Consider the following 17,742-nt stretch of genomic DNA (forward strand, 5'->3'; position numbering starts at 1 on the left):
GCATACATTGTATTTCTGCTTCTGGTTATAGGCTGCTGAGCTATTTCTAAATAAAAATTGTGTATCATGCTGCTGCTGTAATATGCCTGATGCTTGTAGAATGTTGCCTTGGACTGCTGTAATGTCCCTAAAAAGGAGTTATTTTTTTTCTACCTTGGACTACTGTGTTATACAGATGGTGGAGCTGTTTGGCATCCAGGTGGCTGGCTGTGTGCCTCCGTTTAACAGTCTTGTTTAGGAAGATGATTTGATCTATGCTGCACCAGTCTTGCATTGCTGTGAGGTTATGTTCATCCTCTGCTGGGTAGCTGAAGTGGCTTGCTGATGGAAGCAAGGAAGAAGACTTCATCCTCATTTGTGCTATTGTGTGTTGAGTTTACTGGTTGTTAGTATGATCTGTTAGTATCTACCAGAGGATGTTTGTTAGTTTGCTGGTTGTTGAGTTTGCTGGCTGTTAGTTTGTTATGCTGGTTTCTACCAGATGATGTCTAGCAGCAAAGCAGCATTGGTTTGGTGTTTTGATCCGTTTCTCTCGTTGGTTCCTCACCAACTTGGGGGTGCTAGCAAATGATAGGATGTGCTTTTTGGTGCCAACCTAGTTGGGATCATCTAGCTCATTGTGATGCTCCTGCACTCCTCTTTTCTTTATTGGTGTAACTTAATTTGTACCTTGTACTTGTTTTCATCAATAAAGTTTCTTTTTTTGCCGATCAAAAAAAAAAGTAACCAGGAAAACTCTTGATGAAAAATATTATACATATCAAACTTGAGAGTGAATGGAAAATACCATAAAAACTTGGAATTGTTGTTAAAAAAGATTAGAAAATAACGATGACCATCATCAGAGGGTGCTGGAGCTAGTCCCCAAACATCACTAAAACTCAAATCTAAAGGAGCTAAACTGATTGTCTGACTAACAGGAAGAGACGATCAACTCGATTTGCCTAATTGACAACTATGAGACAAAGCTGGCAACGTAGATGATGAGTAAGGCAACTTATTGGTGGCGACAATCTGACGAAGAACACAGCAGTGAGGATGGCCTAAATGACAATACCAACACACAGAATCCACACGTTCAGAAAGATGAGTAGAAGGAGTGACAAAAGAGGAAAGTTTGTCTATGCTACCCGTTTCTCCTCTCGTATAATCGTCATAAAATGGAGTTTCGATCTGCTCCGTGTGTCTTTGTTGGCCATAGTCCCTCACATCTTGGTTATCGCTATCTTGATCGCCACACTGGTTGCATATATGTTGCTTGCTATGTCTAGTTCGATAAACACACGTTTTCTTTTCTTGGCTCATACATTCTTGGTCCCAGCCCAAAACCCTCTTCTATCACTTCCTTTTTCCCTTGGGCTTTTACAACCCACAAATTGGCCACCTCTAGGCCTGTGCCTCTCTCGTCTCGATCTTCTTTGCAAATACCTCTAGCCTTAGTTTCCTCTTCTCTTGTTTTTCTTCAAACAATCTTTTGTTCTCTATTCCTTCTTTTGTCATTTCCCAGCATCTTTCATCTACCAATTCATCATCTTCTCCTCTATGCCACTCTCCACCAAGTATTCAACTCGTAGTTGATCTCAATAAACCCTCTCCTCCTTCTTCTCTCTCCCCACTGCATCCGCTTATTCTCCCTCGTACTTACTACATGGTCTTACGCTCCATGAAGTCTACTTTATCTCATGCCCTGCTTACTCATACAACATCCTCCTTAGCTGTCACGACCCAAACCCGGCCCTATGGGTTTAGCACCGTAACCGGCCAGTAATCCGAGATTACCGAAGGCCTGCAGAACAGTAACACAGTAAAACAGAGTACAGGACCTGGCGGAAGCCAATACAGTAAATAAATAATGTCCATTGAGCTGTGACAGTCTGTATGCCAAAAAGATTTTTCATGCATTCACATATACAAGCAGTACAGTCTATACAAAATTTACAGTTACACAGTACAGGGACCTAATCCCTTGGTAACAGTACAGTTAGCAGCTGACAATCTATACAGTAGTCCAACAGTGTGGGGACAGACGGGGGAAAAACAAGACACCCCAAAGCCATAGCATGGCAACTTGGTAAACAGTGAGCTAAATCCCAGTGAATAACATAATGCGTAAAGAGGTTAAGAATGAAATGTCCTTACAGTAATGAAAACAGTTCATTAAACAATACTTCAGTCTTTCAGTCAGAACAGTTATTCAGTCATATGTGATACATCCATTAGCATAGCAGTAAACAGTAGGTCTTAAAGACCAAACAGTAATGATGGCCATCAGTCAGTAAACAGTAGTGGTTCCGCGAGAGAACCGATAGAGATCTCTGTAACAGTAGCAGTAACAGTATACAATAGTTGCTAAGGATGCCACAATACATTTCGGAATATAGGACATACATTCAACAATTAACAATAAGTACTTCAGAAAACAGTTTCGTTAAACAGTCAGAAAACATTCTTAGTTGAACATATCTTTACACAATTGTTACTCACAGTGTTCGGGCTACAGTGTGCTAGAGTGTGTCTCCCCAGTCGCCAACCCTACACAGTTCACAGGTTGAACACACACTAAGCTACACAGTTGGGAAATATCATAATTTAATCCCTAATGCCCCGGTGTGTTCTACATCTATATCCTCAACAATATGCCTTAAACTAGGCCTAAGAATGCCTAGAATGGGATGAGGATGCAAAGATGTGATCAGAAAACAGTTTCGGAATTTGCAGAAAAACAGATTCCCGCTCGAGCGCAGGTTTACCCGCTCGAGCGGACATGCAACAAAGGTACACGTTCGAGCGTCAACTTTCCCGCTCGAGCGTACTGAAAAGTACTGGATGGATGAAATCTCCGCTCAACGGACGCTCGACGCCCGCTCGAGCTTGAGACACATGGCTCCGCTCGAGCGCCCAATCCTCCGCTCGAGCGGACTGTAAAACAGTGCAGAGATACTGGATGCTCGGATTCCACGCTCGAGCGGAACTCCCCCCGCTCGAGCGGAAGTGCAAAATCTGGGAATTCCAGATTGCACCTCCAAGCCAAAACCCAGGTTCAAAAGCATCAAAACCGATCCTCTTGGGCTGAATTTCCAGAAAACACTTGTAAACATATAGAATAACACGGTTCAAAGCTCAATTTTGAGAAATCAAAGCCCAAGGGTGCTTAATTTAAACTCAATTTCAAACCAATTTCATGAACAATATGAACATGCAAACATGCATGAATTCAAATCATTTTGAAGCTCCAATTTGATGTTCTAAGGAGCCACTTGATCCCAAAACAAGTTGAAAACATGGACCATTACAAAATTATGAACATGCATGCACCATTTTACCATGAATTCAACTCGAAAACTCATTAATTCAAACATGCATGCATGAAGTGAGCTTCAATTCACCATTAATGAACCAATTCATGACTTAGCTCTACAATTAGACATGAACCATGCAAGAACAACTCAAAGACACAATTAAGAAGATGAATGATCTACCTTAGGTGTAGAATTAGGAGTGAGGGAGCTCAAATATGCAAATACACTTCAATTTCTTTCAAGTCTCTCAAGCCAATTCACAAACATGAACTCAATTCTCTCTTAAAGCTCTCATCTCTCTCTCTACTCGGTGGAACTCAAGGAAAAGGCTGATCAAATGTTGCTCCTAAGTGAAATCAAGTCTCAAGAAGGTCCAAGTAGTGGGCCACTAGAGTGGCATTTGTGTAATTACGGCAACCATTGCAATTTAACTCATTTTAATCTAATTTAATCATACCTACTCAGTTTTCAGGTAATTATACCATAAAATCACATTAATTATGATGATCGTAAAACATCAATCAATTCCCGGTTCGGCCGCCGATAAGGCCTTCAATTAGCAATTTAAACACTAAAACACGAACAGATCAAATAATCAATCAAACAGATAGATGCACAATTAAACAGATAGACTCAGTCAATTCAGTTCCAGTTTTCAGTCAGTCAGTTCAGTACTTTAATCAGTTCAATTATCAGTCATAATCAGTTTAGTTTGACGGTAATCAATGTTTATCGGTAAGCAGTGATGAGGGTTATTACAGTCTCCCCTCCTTATAAGGAGTTGAGTCCTCTAAACTCGAGTTACCTTCATTCTGGAAGAAAACAGGATTCAGTGGAAACAGTTCAGGATATCTTTTAGCCATGTCATCTTTCCTTTCCCAAGTGGCGTACACACCACCATGGTTTTGCCAGTCAACTTTCACTAGCGGGATCTCCTTGTTTCTCAGTTTCTTGATCCGTCTGTTTATAATCTGTATAGGCCGTTCCTCGTAAGTGTAGTCATCACTCAACACTACCCGAGTAGGCTCAATTACATGGAAGGGATCCCGGAGATAATCTCTTAACATCGAAATGTGGAAAACGTTATGCATGTGCTCCATTTCAGGAGGAAGCGCAACTTGATACGCCACCGGATTAATTTTCTCAATAATCTCATACGGTCCGACGTATCTCGGTGCTAACTTGCCCTTGACTCCAAAATGAGTCTGGCTTTTCATCGGTGTCACTTTCACAAATACGTGATCACCCACTTCATACTCTCTGTCTCGTCTTCTGACATCAGCATAACTTTTCTGTCTGCTCTGTGCGGTTTTCAGTCTCTGTTGAATCAGTTTCACTTTCTCAGTCGTTTCATAAACAATCTCGGGCCCAAGCAAAGGCCCGTCTCCAACTTCTGCCCAGCAAATCGAAGATCTACATTTTCTGCCATACAATGCCTCGAAAGGCGCCATACTAATACTCAAATGGTAGCTGTTGTTGTAGGCGAATTCAACTAATGGCAGATGAATTTCCCAATCTCCCTGAAAATCAAGGACACACATTCTCAGTAAATCTTCCAGAGTTTGGATGGTCCTTTCTGACTGACCATCTGTCTGAGGATGATAGGCACTACTCAGCCTCAATTCAGTACCCAATGCAGTCTGTAGACTTTGCCAAAATCTCGATGTAAACTTCGAATCCCTGTCAGAAACAATAGACACAGGCACTCCATGTAGTCTAACAATTTCATCAATATAGAGTATAGCCAATTTGTCCGCATTATAAATTGTCTTAACAGGTAAGAAATGAGCAGATTTAGTCAGTCTATCAACAATAACCCAAATCAAGTCCATACCTTTACTGGAGCGAGGCAATCCCACAATAAAATCCATAGTAATATGTTCCCATTTCCACTCCGGTATCGGTAAGGGCTGCAATAAGCCTGCGGGTCGTTGATGTTCGGCTTTAACTTGTTGGCAATGAAGACATTTGGATACAAAGTCGGCAATTTCTTTCTTCATTCCCGGCCACCAGAAATTCAATTTCAGATCTTGATACATTTTCGTATTCCCTGGATGGATAGAAAATTTTGAGTTGTGGTCCTCTTGCAGAACTCTTCTTTTCAGTTCAGTATCGTTCGGTACACACAGTCTTTCTTGAAATTTCAGTGCATTTTTCTCAAATTTGAATCCCAGTCTCGGTTTAGATTCTCTTTCTTCAATGATCTTCTTCAAGAAGTCATCCAGTTGCTGTTTCTCTTTAATTTCTTTAATCAGTGCCGGTTGAGCAGAAATAGCAGCTAAGGTTCCACCTTGTTCTCGCAAAACAATTTCAATTTCAGATTTTTCAAGGTCACAAAGCAGCTTTTTTTGTCCAGTGAGTAAACAGGCTAAGTTTCCAATTGATTTTCGGCTCAATGCATCGGCAACGGTATTGGCTTTTCTCGGGTGGTACGGTATCTGTAGGTCATAGTCTTTAATCAGTTCTAGTCATCTCCGCTGTCTCATGTTCAGTTCTTTCTGTGTGAAGAAATACTTTAAACTCTTATGGTCGGTATATACTTCACATGTCACCCCATATGGATAGTGACGCCAGATTTTCAGTGCAAATACTACTGCAGCAAGTTCCAGATCATGGGTCGGGTAGTTCTTTTCGTGCGGTCTCAGTTGTCGGGAAGCATAGGCAATTACTTTCCCATTCTGCATTAAAACACATCCCAAACCCTTATGAGAAGCATCACTAAACACAGTATAACCATCCGTACCTGAAGGTAAGGTCAAAACAGGTGCAGTCACTAGTCGAGTTTTCAACTCCTGGAAAGCAGATTCTCTTTGGTCAGTCCAGTCAAATGATATCCCCTTCTGAGTCAGTTGAGTCAATGGTAAAGCGATTTTGGAGAAATCTTTGACAAATCTTCTGTAATATCCAGCCAATCCCAAAAAGCTTCGGACTTCAGTCACATTTGTTGGTCTAGGCCAGTTCACTACAGCTTCAATTTTCTGCGGATCAACAAAAATTCCATTTTTGCTAACAACATGCCCCAAAAACATAACATGGTCAAGCCAAAATTCACATTTAGACAGTTTAGCATACAGTTTCTGTTCTCTTAAGGTTTGTAGGGCAAGTCTCAGATGATGTTCATGTTCTTCTATACTCTTGGAGTAAATCAATATGTCATCAATAAATACAACAATAAAATCATCAAGGTATGGTTTAAAAATTCTGTTCATGAGGTCCATAAAAGCAGCAGGGGCATTCGTGACTCCGAATGGCATAACTAAAAATTCATAATGGCCATACCTCGTTCTAAAAGCAGTTTTATCAATGTCTTCCGGTTTAACCTTCAGTTGATGATACCCCGATCTGATATCAATCTTAGAAAACACTTGTGCACCCTGTAACTGATCAAATAAATCATCAATGTGCGGTAATGGGTATTTATTTTTCACAGTTACCTTGTTCAATTCACGGTAATCAATGCACAGTCTCAGCGAGCCATCTTTCTTCTTTACAAACAAAACCGGTGCACCCCATGGCGAAGTACTGGGCCTGATAAACTTCTTGTCTAGCAGTTCTTGCAATTGCACTTTCAGCTCCTTCAGTTCAGTTGGGGCCATTCTGTAAGGAGCTTTCGATATCGGCTGTGTACCCGGAATCACATCGACGGTAAATTCAATCTCCCTGTCAATCAAATTCCCTGGCAGATCATCTGGAAATACATCTGGGAATTCCCTGACTATAGGAATACAATTCACATCAGTTTTAACACTATCATCAGTAGACACAGTCAGCACAGAACACAGATATCCTTTATACCTCTTTCTAAGTAATTTAACGGCTTTCACTGGCGAAATCAAATACGGAGGAGGTACTACTCCACTCCCATTAAACACGAATTCAGGCAAACCAGGTGGGCGGAAAACAACTTGCTTGGTCACACAATTAATAGTGGCATGATATTTTTGTAACCAATCCATCCCCAATATTACATCAAAATGATCAATGTTCAATGGTAGTAAATCAATAAACAGATGCATATCCCCAACAATGATTTCACATGCGGGGTACATATAAGCACATGTCATGGATCCTCCTACGGGTGATGATACGGCTAGCAGATAGTTCATGGCTTCTAAGGGTCTATTCAATTTTCGTGAGAAAGCATGCGATATATAAGAATGTGTAGACCCCGAGTCAATCAATACATATGCATTTTGTGTACAAATAGAGAGGATACCTGACACAACGGTTTCAGTATTTTGCACGTCTCCCGGTACTAGGGCGAATACTCGGCCCTGCCTCATGGGCTCCTTCCCGGTAGCTTTGGGGTTAGGCTTTGGTGCTACAGTTGACGCTGCTGCGCTTGGCGTAGCTTTGCTACTAACTTGCAGAGCAGAGGGACAGTCTCTAACCATGTGGCCCACTTTGCCACATCTGTAGCAGGCTCTGGATATTTTGTGACAAACCCCTTTGTGCTTGTTGCCACATACAGAGCAGGGTGGAATGAACCCACTTCCTTGACTGGGGTTAGTTGTCGACCCCGTATTCTATTTCTTGTTGGTCGGGTTGTGCTTGCTTTTCTTGAATTTAAAACCCTGCCTCTTACTACACCATTCTGACGTTGGTGTTTCAGTTTTCAGTGCTTCAATGTTTGACTCGGCCATCAATGCCCGGTCGAGAACACCCACAAAAGTCGGTAGTTTCAAAACATTTATTCGGTCAAGTATTGCAACATTAAGGCCACCCTCAAATTTTCTGGCCTTCTTGTAGTCAGTGTCCACCATGTGTGGTGCATATCTGGCAAGTTCAGTAAATTTTGTTTCATATTCCGCAACGGACATCGTACCCTGTCTCAGTTGTTCGAATTCAGTCACTTTCCTATCCCTGACACACTGTGGGAAGTACTTTTCAAAGAAGGACTCCTTGAACTGAGCACAAGTCATAACAGTATTTGTATCGCGGATCAACATCCACCACCTTCTAGCTTCTTCCTGTAGGGTGAAGGTAGCTAACAATACTTTATTCGCTTCGGAGCACGGAAACACTTCAAATAGTTTTTCTGTTTCCAGAACCCAAGCTTCAGCTTTTAACGGTTTAAGGCCTCCCTGAAAGGATGGCGGTTTCATTTTGTTGAACTTCTGGGTCAGAGCAATAATATCCGCATCATTCATATTCGCATTAGGTTCCGGCTGTACCGGAGGAGGAGGTGGGGGCTGTTGGTTCTGTTATTGTTCAAGTCTAGCAGTTATCAGTTCCATCATTCTTTCCATTCTTTCCATTCTTGCCTCGGTAGAGGAGGATTCAGGTTCATTTGCATTGTCCATTTCACTATAAGCAGTTATAACAGTTTTAAACATAAGCAGTCATTTGTTTCACAATTTAACACATTAGCAGATATTCAGTTATAACATAGCCACACGCTTTTCAAGGTCATGAAATGCCCTACTCACTTTTCTAGGACACCCTATAGCTCATTTGGACACGTATGTGTGGTATGACTCGTGGTTAAGTATCGCTCTAATACCACTCTGTCACGACCCAAACCCGGCCCTATGGGTTTAGCACCGTAACCGGCCAGTAATCCGAGATTACCAAAGGCCTGCAGAACAGTAACACAGTAAAACAGAGTACAGGGCCTGGCGGAAGCCAATACAGTAAATAAATAATGTCCATTGAGCTGTGACAGTCTGTATGCCAAAAAGATTTTTCATGCATTCACATATACAAGCAGTACAGTCTATACAAAATTTACTGTTACACAGTACAGGGACCTAATCCCTTGGTAACAGTACAGTTAGCAGCTGACAGTCTATACAGTAGTCCAACAGTGTGGGGACAGATGGGGGAAAAACAAGACACCCCAAAGCCATAGCATGGCAACTTAGAACCTCGCAGTGAGGCACAAAGGTTGGCTTGACAAAACTGGAGTCTAACCCGCGCTCCTAGCTCCGATCTGGTGGCTGAGCACCTACATATATATATAAACAGTGAGCTAAAGCCCAGTGAATAACATAATGCGTAAAGAGGTTAAGAATGAAATGTCCTTACAGTAATGAAAACAGTTCATTAAACAATACTTCAGTCTTTCAGTCAGAACAGTTATTCAGTCATATGTGGTACATCCATTAGCATAGCAGTAAACAGTAGGTCTTAAAGACCAAACAGTAATGATGGCCATCAGTCAGTAAACAGTAGTGGTTCCGCGAGGGAACCGACAGAGATCTCTGTAACAGTAGCAGTAACAGTATACAACAGTTGCTAAGGATGCCACAATACATTTCAGAATATAGGACATACATTCAACAATTAATAATAAGTACTTCAGAAAACAGTTTCGTTAAACAGTCAGAAAACATTCTCAGTTGAACATATCTTTACACAATTGTTACTCATAGTGTTCGGGCCACAGTGTGCTAGAGCGTGTCTCCCCAGTCGCCAACCCTACACAGTTCACAGGTTGAACACACACTAAGCTACACAGTTGGGAAATATCATAATTTAATCCCTAATGCCCCGGTGTGTTCTACATCTATATCCTCAACAATATGCCTTAAACTAGGCCTAAGAATGCCTAGAATGGGATGAGGATGCAAAGATGTGATCAGAAAACAGTTTCAGAATTTTCAGAAAAACAGATTCCCGCTCGAGCGTAGGTTTACCCGCTCGAGCGGACATGCAACAAAGGTACACGCTCGAGCGTCAACTTTCCCGCTCGAGCGTACTGAAAAGTACTGGATGGATGAAATCTCCGCTCGACGGACGCTCGACGCCCGCTCGAGCTTGAGACACATGACTCCGCTCGAGCGCCCAATCCTTCGCTCGAGCGGACTGTAAAACAGTGCAGAGATACTGGATGCTCGGATTCCACGCTCGAGCGGAACTCCCCTCGCTCGAGCGGAAGTGCAAAATCTGGGAATTCCAGATTGCACCTCCAAGCCAAAACCCAGGTTCAAAAGCATCAAAACTGATCCTCTTGGGTTGAATTTCCAGAAAACACTTGTAAACATATAGAATAACACGGTTCAAAGCTCAATTTTGAGAAATCAAAGCCTAAGGGTGCTTAATTCAAACTCAATTTCAATCCAATTTCATGAACAATATGAACATGCAAACATGCATGAATTCAAATCATTTTGAAGCTCCAATTTGATGTTCTAAGGAGCCACTTGATCCCAAAACAAGTTGAAAACATGGACCATTACATAATTATGAACATGCATGCACCATTTTACCATGAATTCAACTCGAAAACTCATTAATTCAAACATGCATGCATGAAGTGAGCTTCAATTCACCATTAATGAACCAATTCATGACTTAGCTCTACAATTAGACATGAACCATGCAAGAACAACTCAAAGACACAATTAAGAAGATGAATGATCTACCTTAGGTGTAGAATTAGGAGTGAGGGAGCTCAAATATGCAAATACACTTCAATTTCCTTCAAGTCTCTCAAGCCAATTCACAAACATGAACTCAATTCTCTCTTAAAGCTCTCATCTCTCTCTACTCGGTGGAACTCAAGGAAAAGGCTGATCAAATGTTGCTCCTAAGTGAAATCAAGTCTCAAGAAGGTCCAAGTAGTGGGCCACTAGAGTGGCATTTGTGTAATTACGGCAACCATTGCAATTTAACTCATTTTAATCTAATTTAATCATACCTACTCAGTTTTCAGGTAATTATACCATAAAATCACATTAATTATGATGATCGTAAAACATCAATCAATTCCCGGTTCGGCCGCCGATAAGGCCTTCAATTAGCAGTTTAAACACTAAAACACGAACAGATCAAATAGTCAATCAAACAGATAGATGCACAATTAAACAGATAGACTCAGTCAATTCAGTTCCAGTTTTCAGTCAGTCAGTTCAGTACTTTAATCAGTTCAATTATCAGTCATAATCAGTTCAGTTTGACGGTAATCAATGTTTATCGGTAAGCAGTGATGGTGGTTATTACATTAGCAGACAGAGCAATGTTAGGTATCATGAAAAATTTTTGACCTTTAGATTATATATACAATAAGTTACAAAGTGTAATACAAGGATGGAGATTTGTTCATGATCATTTTCATGGAGCATTTTTCTTGATGCCTAGCATTTTCCTAGCAGATAATGTTGGTAAGCCCACTTCTTACTCTATTGCGTCCAAATCTCCTCTCTCAAATGGTACTTGGTCTCTTATTCTCTCATCTCCTTCGTTCAATGTTGTTGGGTGTAAATGGGTTTATCGCATTAAGCGGAATCCCGATGGCTATATTGATCGCTATAAAGCTCATCTTGTAACTAAGGGCTTTCATTAACAGCCTGGTCTAGACTACTTCGGTACGTTTCGTCCTGTTGTTAAATCAACTACCATTTGTACGGTGCTCTCCTTAGCCGTTGCACTATTGGGTCATTCGTCAACTTGATGTGAACAATGCCTTCCTCAATGGCTACTTGTTTGATCCAGTTTACATGGTTCAACCTCTCGGTTTCGTTGACTCTACCCACCCTGACTTTGTTTGTTGCCTTCATATTTCTCTTTATGGTCTCAAACAAGCTCCCTAATGCCTCTCGGTTTTGTTGACTCTACCCACCTTGACTTTGTTTGTCGCCTTCACATTTCTCCTTATCATCTCAAACAAGCTCCCCGAGCTTGCTTTACCCGTTTGCCTATCTTTTTGCTTATCGTTGGTTTTCGCTCTTCCAAGTCTGATGCCTATTTGTTTATCTATTGTCACAACACGGTTTGTGTTTATATGCTGGCTTATGTTGATGACATTTTGCTTACAGGAAATGACTCGTCTTGTATTTCTTCCATTATTTCCAAGTTACAAATTTGAATTTGCTCTTAAGGATCTTGGGCCTTTACATTATTTCTTAGGGTTGAAGTTTTCCCTACTCTTGCGGGTCTCTACCTCTCCCAATGTCGCTATATCACTGATCTTTTATAGAAAACCGGGATGGCCTCTTCTAAACCTGTCCTCACTCCCATGTCTTCCACTATCAAACTATGCCAACATGGTGGCCAACCCTTTGCTAACCCCACACGGTATCGCCAAACTGTTGGTGCCCTTCAATACCTTACACTCACTCGTCCAAATATTGCTTTTGTTGTTAACAAGGCTTGCCAATTTATGTATTCTCCTTACGACAATCACTGGACGACTATCAAGCGTATTTTGCGCTACCTCAAACACACTGCTACATATAGTCTTTTTCTTTCCAAAGACTCGGCCTTTCAATTGCAAGCCTACTCAGACGCTGATTAGGCTGGTTGTGTTGATGATCATCAATCTACTGGTGGTTATGCCATTTTTCTTGGAGTTAATCTCATTTCTTGGTCCTTTCGCAAGCAACGCACTGTTGCCCGGTCTTCGACGGAATCTGAATATATGGCTTTAGCTGATGCCGCTGCGGAATTAAGTTGGCTACAATCATTGTTATATCAACTTGGTGTGTCCATTTCCACTTCTCCAGCCTTGTGGTGTGACAATGTCGGGACTACCTACCTCACTGCCAATCCTATTTTCAAGGATCAGATTGCCGATGTTCATACCACAGGGCTTTCGTCCTCTAAGTTTCAATTTCTTTGTGACAAGCTGAAACTCCTTCCACGAGATGCTTCATCTTGATGGGGCATATTTGATAACGTTGATCTGTTGGTTACGTGGTTAGTAATTTGTTTAGGTGATCATGATGGTTATCATATTATTATATCTTATCAGGCTATTGGATAATGTACAAGAACAGTGTGTATAAATTGCAATATAACTCCTCACATAATTGTGTGAGAAAATCATTTCATTTGTGGAGATATTAAGGCCAAGTTTGGCATATCTCAAATAATTCATCTTTTTATTTTTTTTTCATCATATCACCTCTATACTTTTTTGTATATCTTTTCGTAAAAAGACAAAAAATACATTTATTTAGATCATCCCAAACAACCATAAGTTCCAATTCCTACTTGCCATATTTCATTTTAGCGTAAATTACAATGAATGCCCCTAAGATTTGTAGAAAATACAATAAGCTCTATACTTTTAACATAATTACATCAACTTTTCTTAATGTTTTAATTCATATAATGCTTAGTCTCTTTTTCATCAGTAATTGATATTATCATGTTTTTTTGGATAAATTACAAATACACCCCTTGAGATTTATTTAAAATATAAATTGCCTCTGTATTTTTAAAAATTACATCCCGCCCCTTAAAGTTTCTCATTACATAACAAATAACCCATTTTTTAAATAAATTATCAAGTCAATTAATTAATTTTTAATAATGTCAGAAATTTATTTTAATTAATAATTTAAGTAATTTTATTATTGTACAGGAGAGCAGTTAAGAATTTTTTTTCCTATTAATTCTGTCAAATAAAATTTTAAAAAAAAAAGTATTTGTAATTTACCAAACCATGGGAGGCAATTTGTACTTTAAAAAACGGTGTATTTGTAATTTACTCTTTTTTTTTTATATATATTAAAATGTATATTTTCCCCATATTATACATTTCTGCATTAATTTTAGTTGCATTAATTAGCCTTGCTAATAGAATTATCAATGTAATTATATCAAACGTGTTGAGTTTATTGTATTTTTTTGAAATCTCGGAAGGGGTAATTTACCCGTAATTTTATTATTATTATTTTGGATTAAAGACTTTTTATTCAGATTTGAAAATTTTGTGGTTGAATGTGTGATTACCCGCTGAAAGCCTTTGTACATCCTGTTTTGTTGCAGGAATTAGGAATGGGTTTGCCCACACTTCTATTCTATGCATAGTTCTAAATATCGGCCGATACGCTACGTATCGGCCGATACGTATCGGAAAAATGGGGTGCCGCGACGGATACAGGCCGATATACCACTGAGATTAAAAATCGCAGGAGTATCGGCCGAGTCCCGGTACGTATCGGCCTGTAAGCGTTACACAAGCCGTTACACAAGCCGCGACGGGCCGATACTCACCGGTTCGGACCGGTACGGGAAAGAAAAAGTTGAAAAACCTTTAAAATGATTTTTAAAATTTCACCACCGCGACACCCGATTCCCGATACGTACCGATCGATACTACCGATACCGATACTCCGCGATCGATACCGTTACGTTACCCGATACCGCGATTTAGAACCTTGATTCTATGATCTACTCATTTTTATTGGCCAAAAAAAAATAAAAAATAAATTATTAACTCAAAATAATTAATACATTAAGCAAATAAGGATTATGGAAAGAAAACATACATCACTAAAGTAGAGCAATTCCCAAAAAGATTGATTCATAGCCTTTGAATTTTTGTTTATCAGTTGGAGGAAACTACTGCAGAAAATCCTCTTCAATTATCATGGGAGGCTGGCGGACAGACCATGCATTACAACCGATTTCCCGCCCAGTCCGAGGGATTTTTTCAGCCTTTGGGGCTCAATTCGACGCTGCAAATCGGGTACTTTTTCATCCTTTCACTCTTGAAATTCAAGGACTACATTTTAACTCTAATCTGATTGTGAGGTGACTTGCATTTTTACTCTATACTGAGATTTATTATAAGAGGCCTTTCACCGAGTAAAGGGACCAGGCTGACTCACTTATGACGCCAACAAAGTTTTTTGCTCTTGGTCCTTAATATTTAGGGCTCCATATTTTTTGAAAGCCTATATATCGTAGTTGAGGCCAACATAGTCTTTTTTTTTTTTTTTTTTTTATTTTAAAAAAAAAAAGGATCCACCAAGTGAAAAAAAATGCTTGCTAGAAAAGAAGACTCCAATTTTTTAAAAGCTCAAATATTATAAGTAACGCATCATATAGTTTATGTGTGCGCGCGCACACACATATATATTTTAAAATGCATTGGTCCATATGAAGAAGTAGACAAAAAAAACCAAAAACAAAAAGGCCGGAAATGAACTATACTAGTTGACTTTAAAAACTAAATATAAAAAAAATACAAAACACCCAAATCTATCTTTCAATTTCTTCAATAGAAATTAGGTTTGAGTAATTTCAAATGTACAAATATACCTTTTGTTTTCTATTAATTTCTAAAAATTAAAACCATTACACACTGATAGTTTGAATATATATATATATATATATATTGTCGTAGTCTTGAAAATAACATGAAACAACTTGATTTATCTAATATAAATAGTTTAGATTTGTTTTAAAATTCATAATTTTAAAGAAATTTGAGAATGGGTAAAGTAGGCCAATTAATATATTAAATTATATATAAATAATATGTTTATTTCTAATGCATTCATTATTTACAAAATATTATTAACAATATGTAACAGTTGCTTCTACAAAAATAATTTATTTTAAATTAAAATTGATAAAAATCTACTATCTCACAAGAAATATTAAGTGGATTAATCATATTATCAATTGAAAATAATAAGTTAGAAAAACTTGAATACAAATATTTAATTCGTACATTTTCATCTAAAAATGAGAATATAAATTTTAAATAAAAAATATATAAAGCCTCAATGAAAGTTGTTGCTTGAGGGCATCAAATTATCTTGGTCGGCCTTGATTGTAGAGTAATTGACTTAAAAGGTTCAAAGCTTTGCAATTCTTATTTCACATAATGGATTTGATCTCTTCTCCACCATGGAAACAAACACATTGTCGAACCACGTATATCTTTCGTTCTATTTGTTTGACTTATTTCTCGTTAATGTTTTATGATTGGAACAATTTTCTAATGTAACAAATTCTCTGGTTTTAGATACAACCCTATGGGTACAGATGAGATGAATGCAGCAGCCCCTACCCAAATTGCCAATGGCTTCATTCCCGGGTGGATGCTTTAATCGAAAATTTGACATTTCCTCTTGGGACTATCTACAAGATAACAATTTTCTTTTCTTTTCTTTTCTTTTTGATGGTTATGATGATCTGTATTGAGCAAATTGTAGTCATTGCTGAAAACAATAAGTCAATTTAAGTTTGTTATCAAGGAAGACAGTGACAATTCGATCCCAAGGAACATGGCACACCATTAGCCATGAGATGTATGGTTTGTAATTATATGGAATTGTAACATACTGGATTGTCTAAGAAAACATGGTAGTGACCATTAGTTAGCATCTGAGACTGGTTTTCTTGCTTTGTATTGCAAATAAATAAATATATATATATATATATATATATATATAATTCCCCTTTATTTTTGGTTTGTAAAGTGAAACAAATTATCTTTTTTAATTTGGGTATTTTTTATACCATATTTTGCAATCTCTGTCGATAATAAGGCCATATTTTTTTGTGCTCTATGTAATTTAAATTGTCTTTCAATAGAGTTCAGGTACTGAGCTTTGTAAGGTAATAAAGTTGTTTTGTTAATCTTTAAATTTTGTGTGTTTGTAACTCGTCTTTTATTTTTTTCATTTACTTTCTTTGTTACAGAGAAGTCATTGAAACTCAACTCAAAAGAACCACAAGTAATCATCTGATCCAATTTTGTCTTTAGTTGAAATCCAAGGCCAAATCACCTGTCAATCGTGGCGTAGAGAAATTTCCACCAACGTTTGTCAAAACGAAAAAAACACCCATCATAGAGAGAGTTCTCTTTCTTTTGGTCCTTTATACTGTATTTGGTTGGGAGATTTGAGTAGAGATTTTGAAAGAAAAAGAAAAAAAGTGTGTGAAATTAAGTAAAATATATGTATGTTTTATTCACATTTTACCTAACTTTTCTTTTTTTCTTTCTAAATCTCTCATCAAATTTCCCAACGAAACACACACAGTATTAGTGTTGCCACAGGGAGAGCGGAAGTGGGAATTCAACCAATATAATATTTTATATGGGCTCGAGAGCTTGATGCCAAGCTCAAGCAAAGCCCAAATTTTAGTCTCACCTCCTAAGCTCAAGCAAAGCCCAAAATTTAAGGCCTTGATCCATCGGCAACACTAACTAAAAACAAAAAAAAATCCTTGTGAACTTATGGGAGATTTTATTTGTATCCAAAATATGTCTCACTACGTTTAATATAAATCCATAAATTTTAATTCTTATTATATCTTAATATGAATTTACCAATAAGGACAACATATATATTAAATCGTAAAATAATTTTTTTTTTCTCATGATATATTCTAATAAGTTATTCTTATTCAAATGTCTGTATTTTCTTTCATAAGAGATCAACGTTATTTCTTCTTCGTTTTGGTTTTCTTCTTCTTCTTTTTCTTTATCCTTCCTCCAAAACTCCAATCCATCCTACCAAAGCTCACTATCATCATCAACATCATTGTTTTTTATTATTTTAAAACCCTAAATCCTAGAAAAAAAAAGTTTGAACAAAATCAAATAATGGATGACAGTAATAATTAAAATAGTTTTTTGAAACAACCCATAAAAAAAGAGGTAAGTATTTATATAAAGGGATTTCACAATTTTTGTAGAGTATCATCAATTATTTTCTATATCGTTTTTTTGACAAAAATTAAAAGGTCTAGTAGT

At 38.3% G+C, this 17,742-nt stretch overlaps 1 protein-coding gene across 1 annotated transcript in view; it reads left to right on the forward strand.

The window, feature by feature from the left end:
• Positions 1-16,351, forward strand: part of LOC114256720 (agamous-like MADS-box protein MADS2) — a 53,742-nt gene extending 37,391 nt beyond the window's left edge. Inside the window, exons 7-8 of the mRNA XM_028196391.2 lie at positions 14,582-14,718; positions 16,006-16,351. Coding sequence (XP_028052192.2) covers positions 14,582-14,718; positions 16,006-16,090 — 222 coding nt within the window. The 3' untranslated portion in view covers positions 16,091-16,351. The remainder of the gene's footprint in view (positions 1-14,581; positions 14,719-16,005) is intronic.
• Positions 16,352-17,742: the final 1,391 nt, after the last annotated feature.

The sequence above is a fragment of the Camellia sinensis genome, chromosome 15, assembly GCF_055761805.1.
Source record: "Camellia sinensis isolate YWXY chromosome 15, ASM5576180v1, whole genome shotgun sequence".
NCBI lineage: Eukaryota > Viridiplantae > Streptophyta > Magnoliopsida > Ericales > Theaceae > Camellia > Camellia sinensis.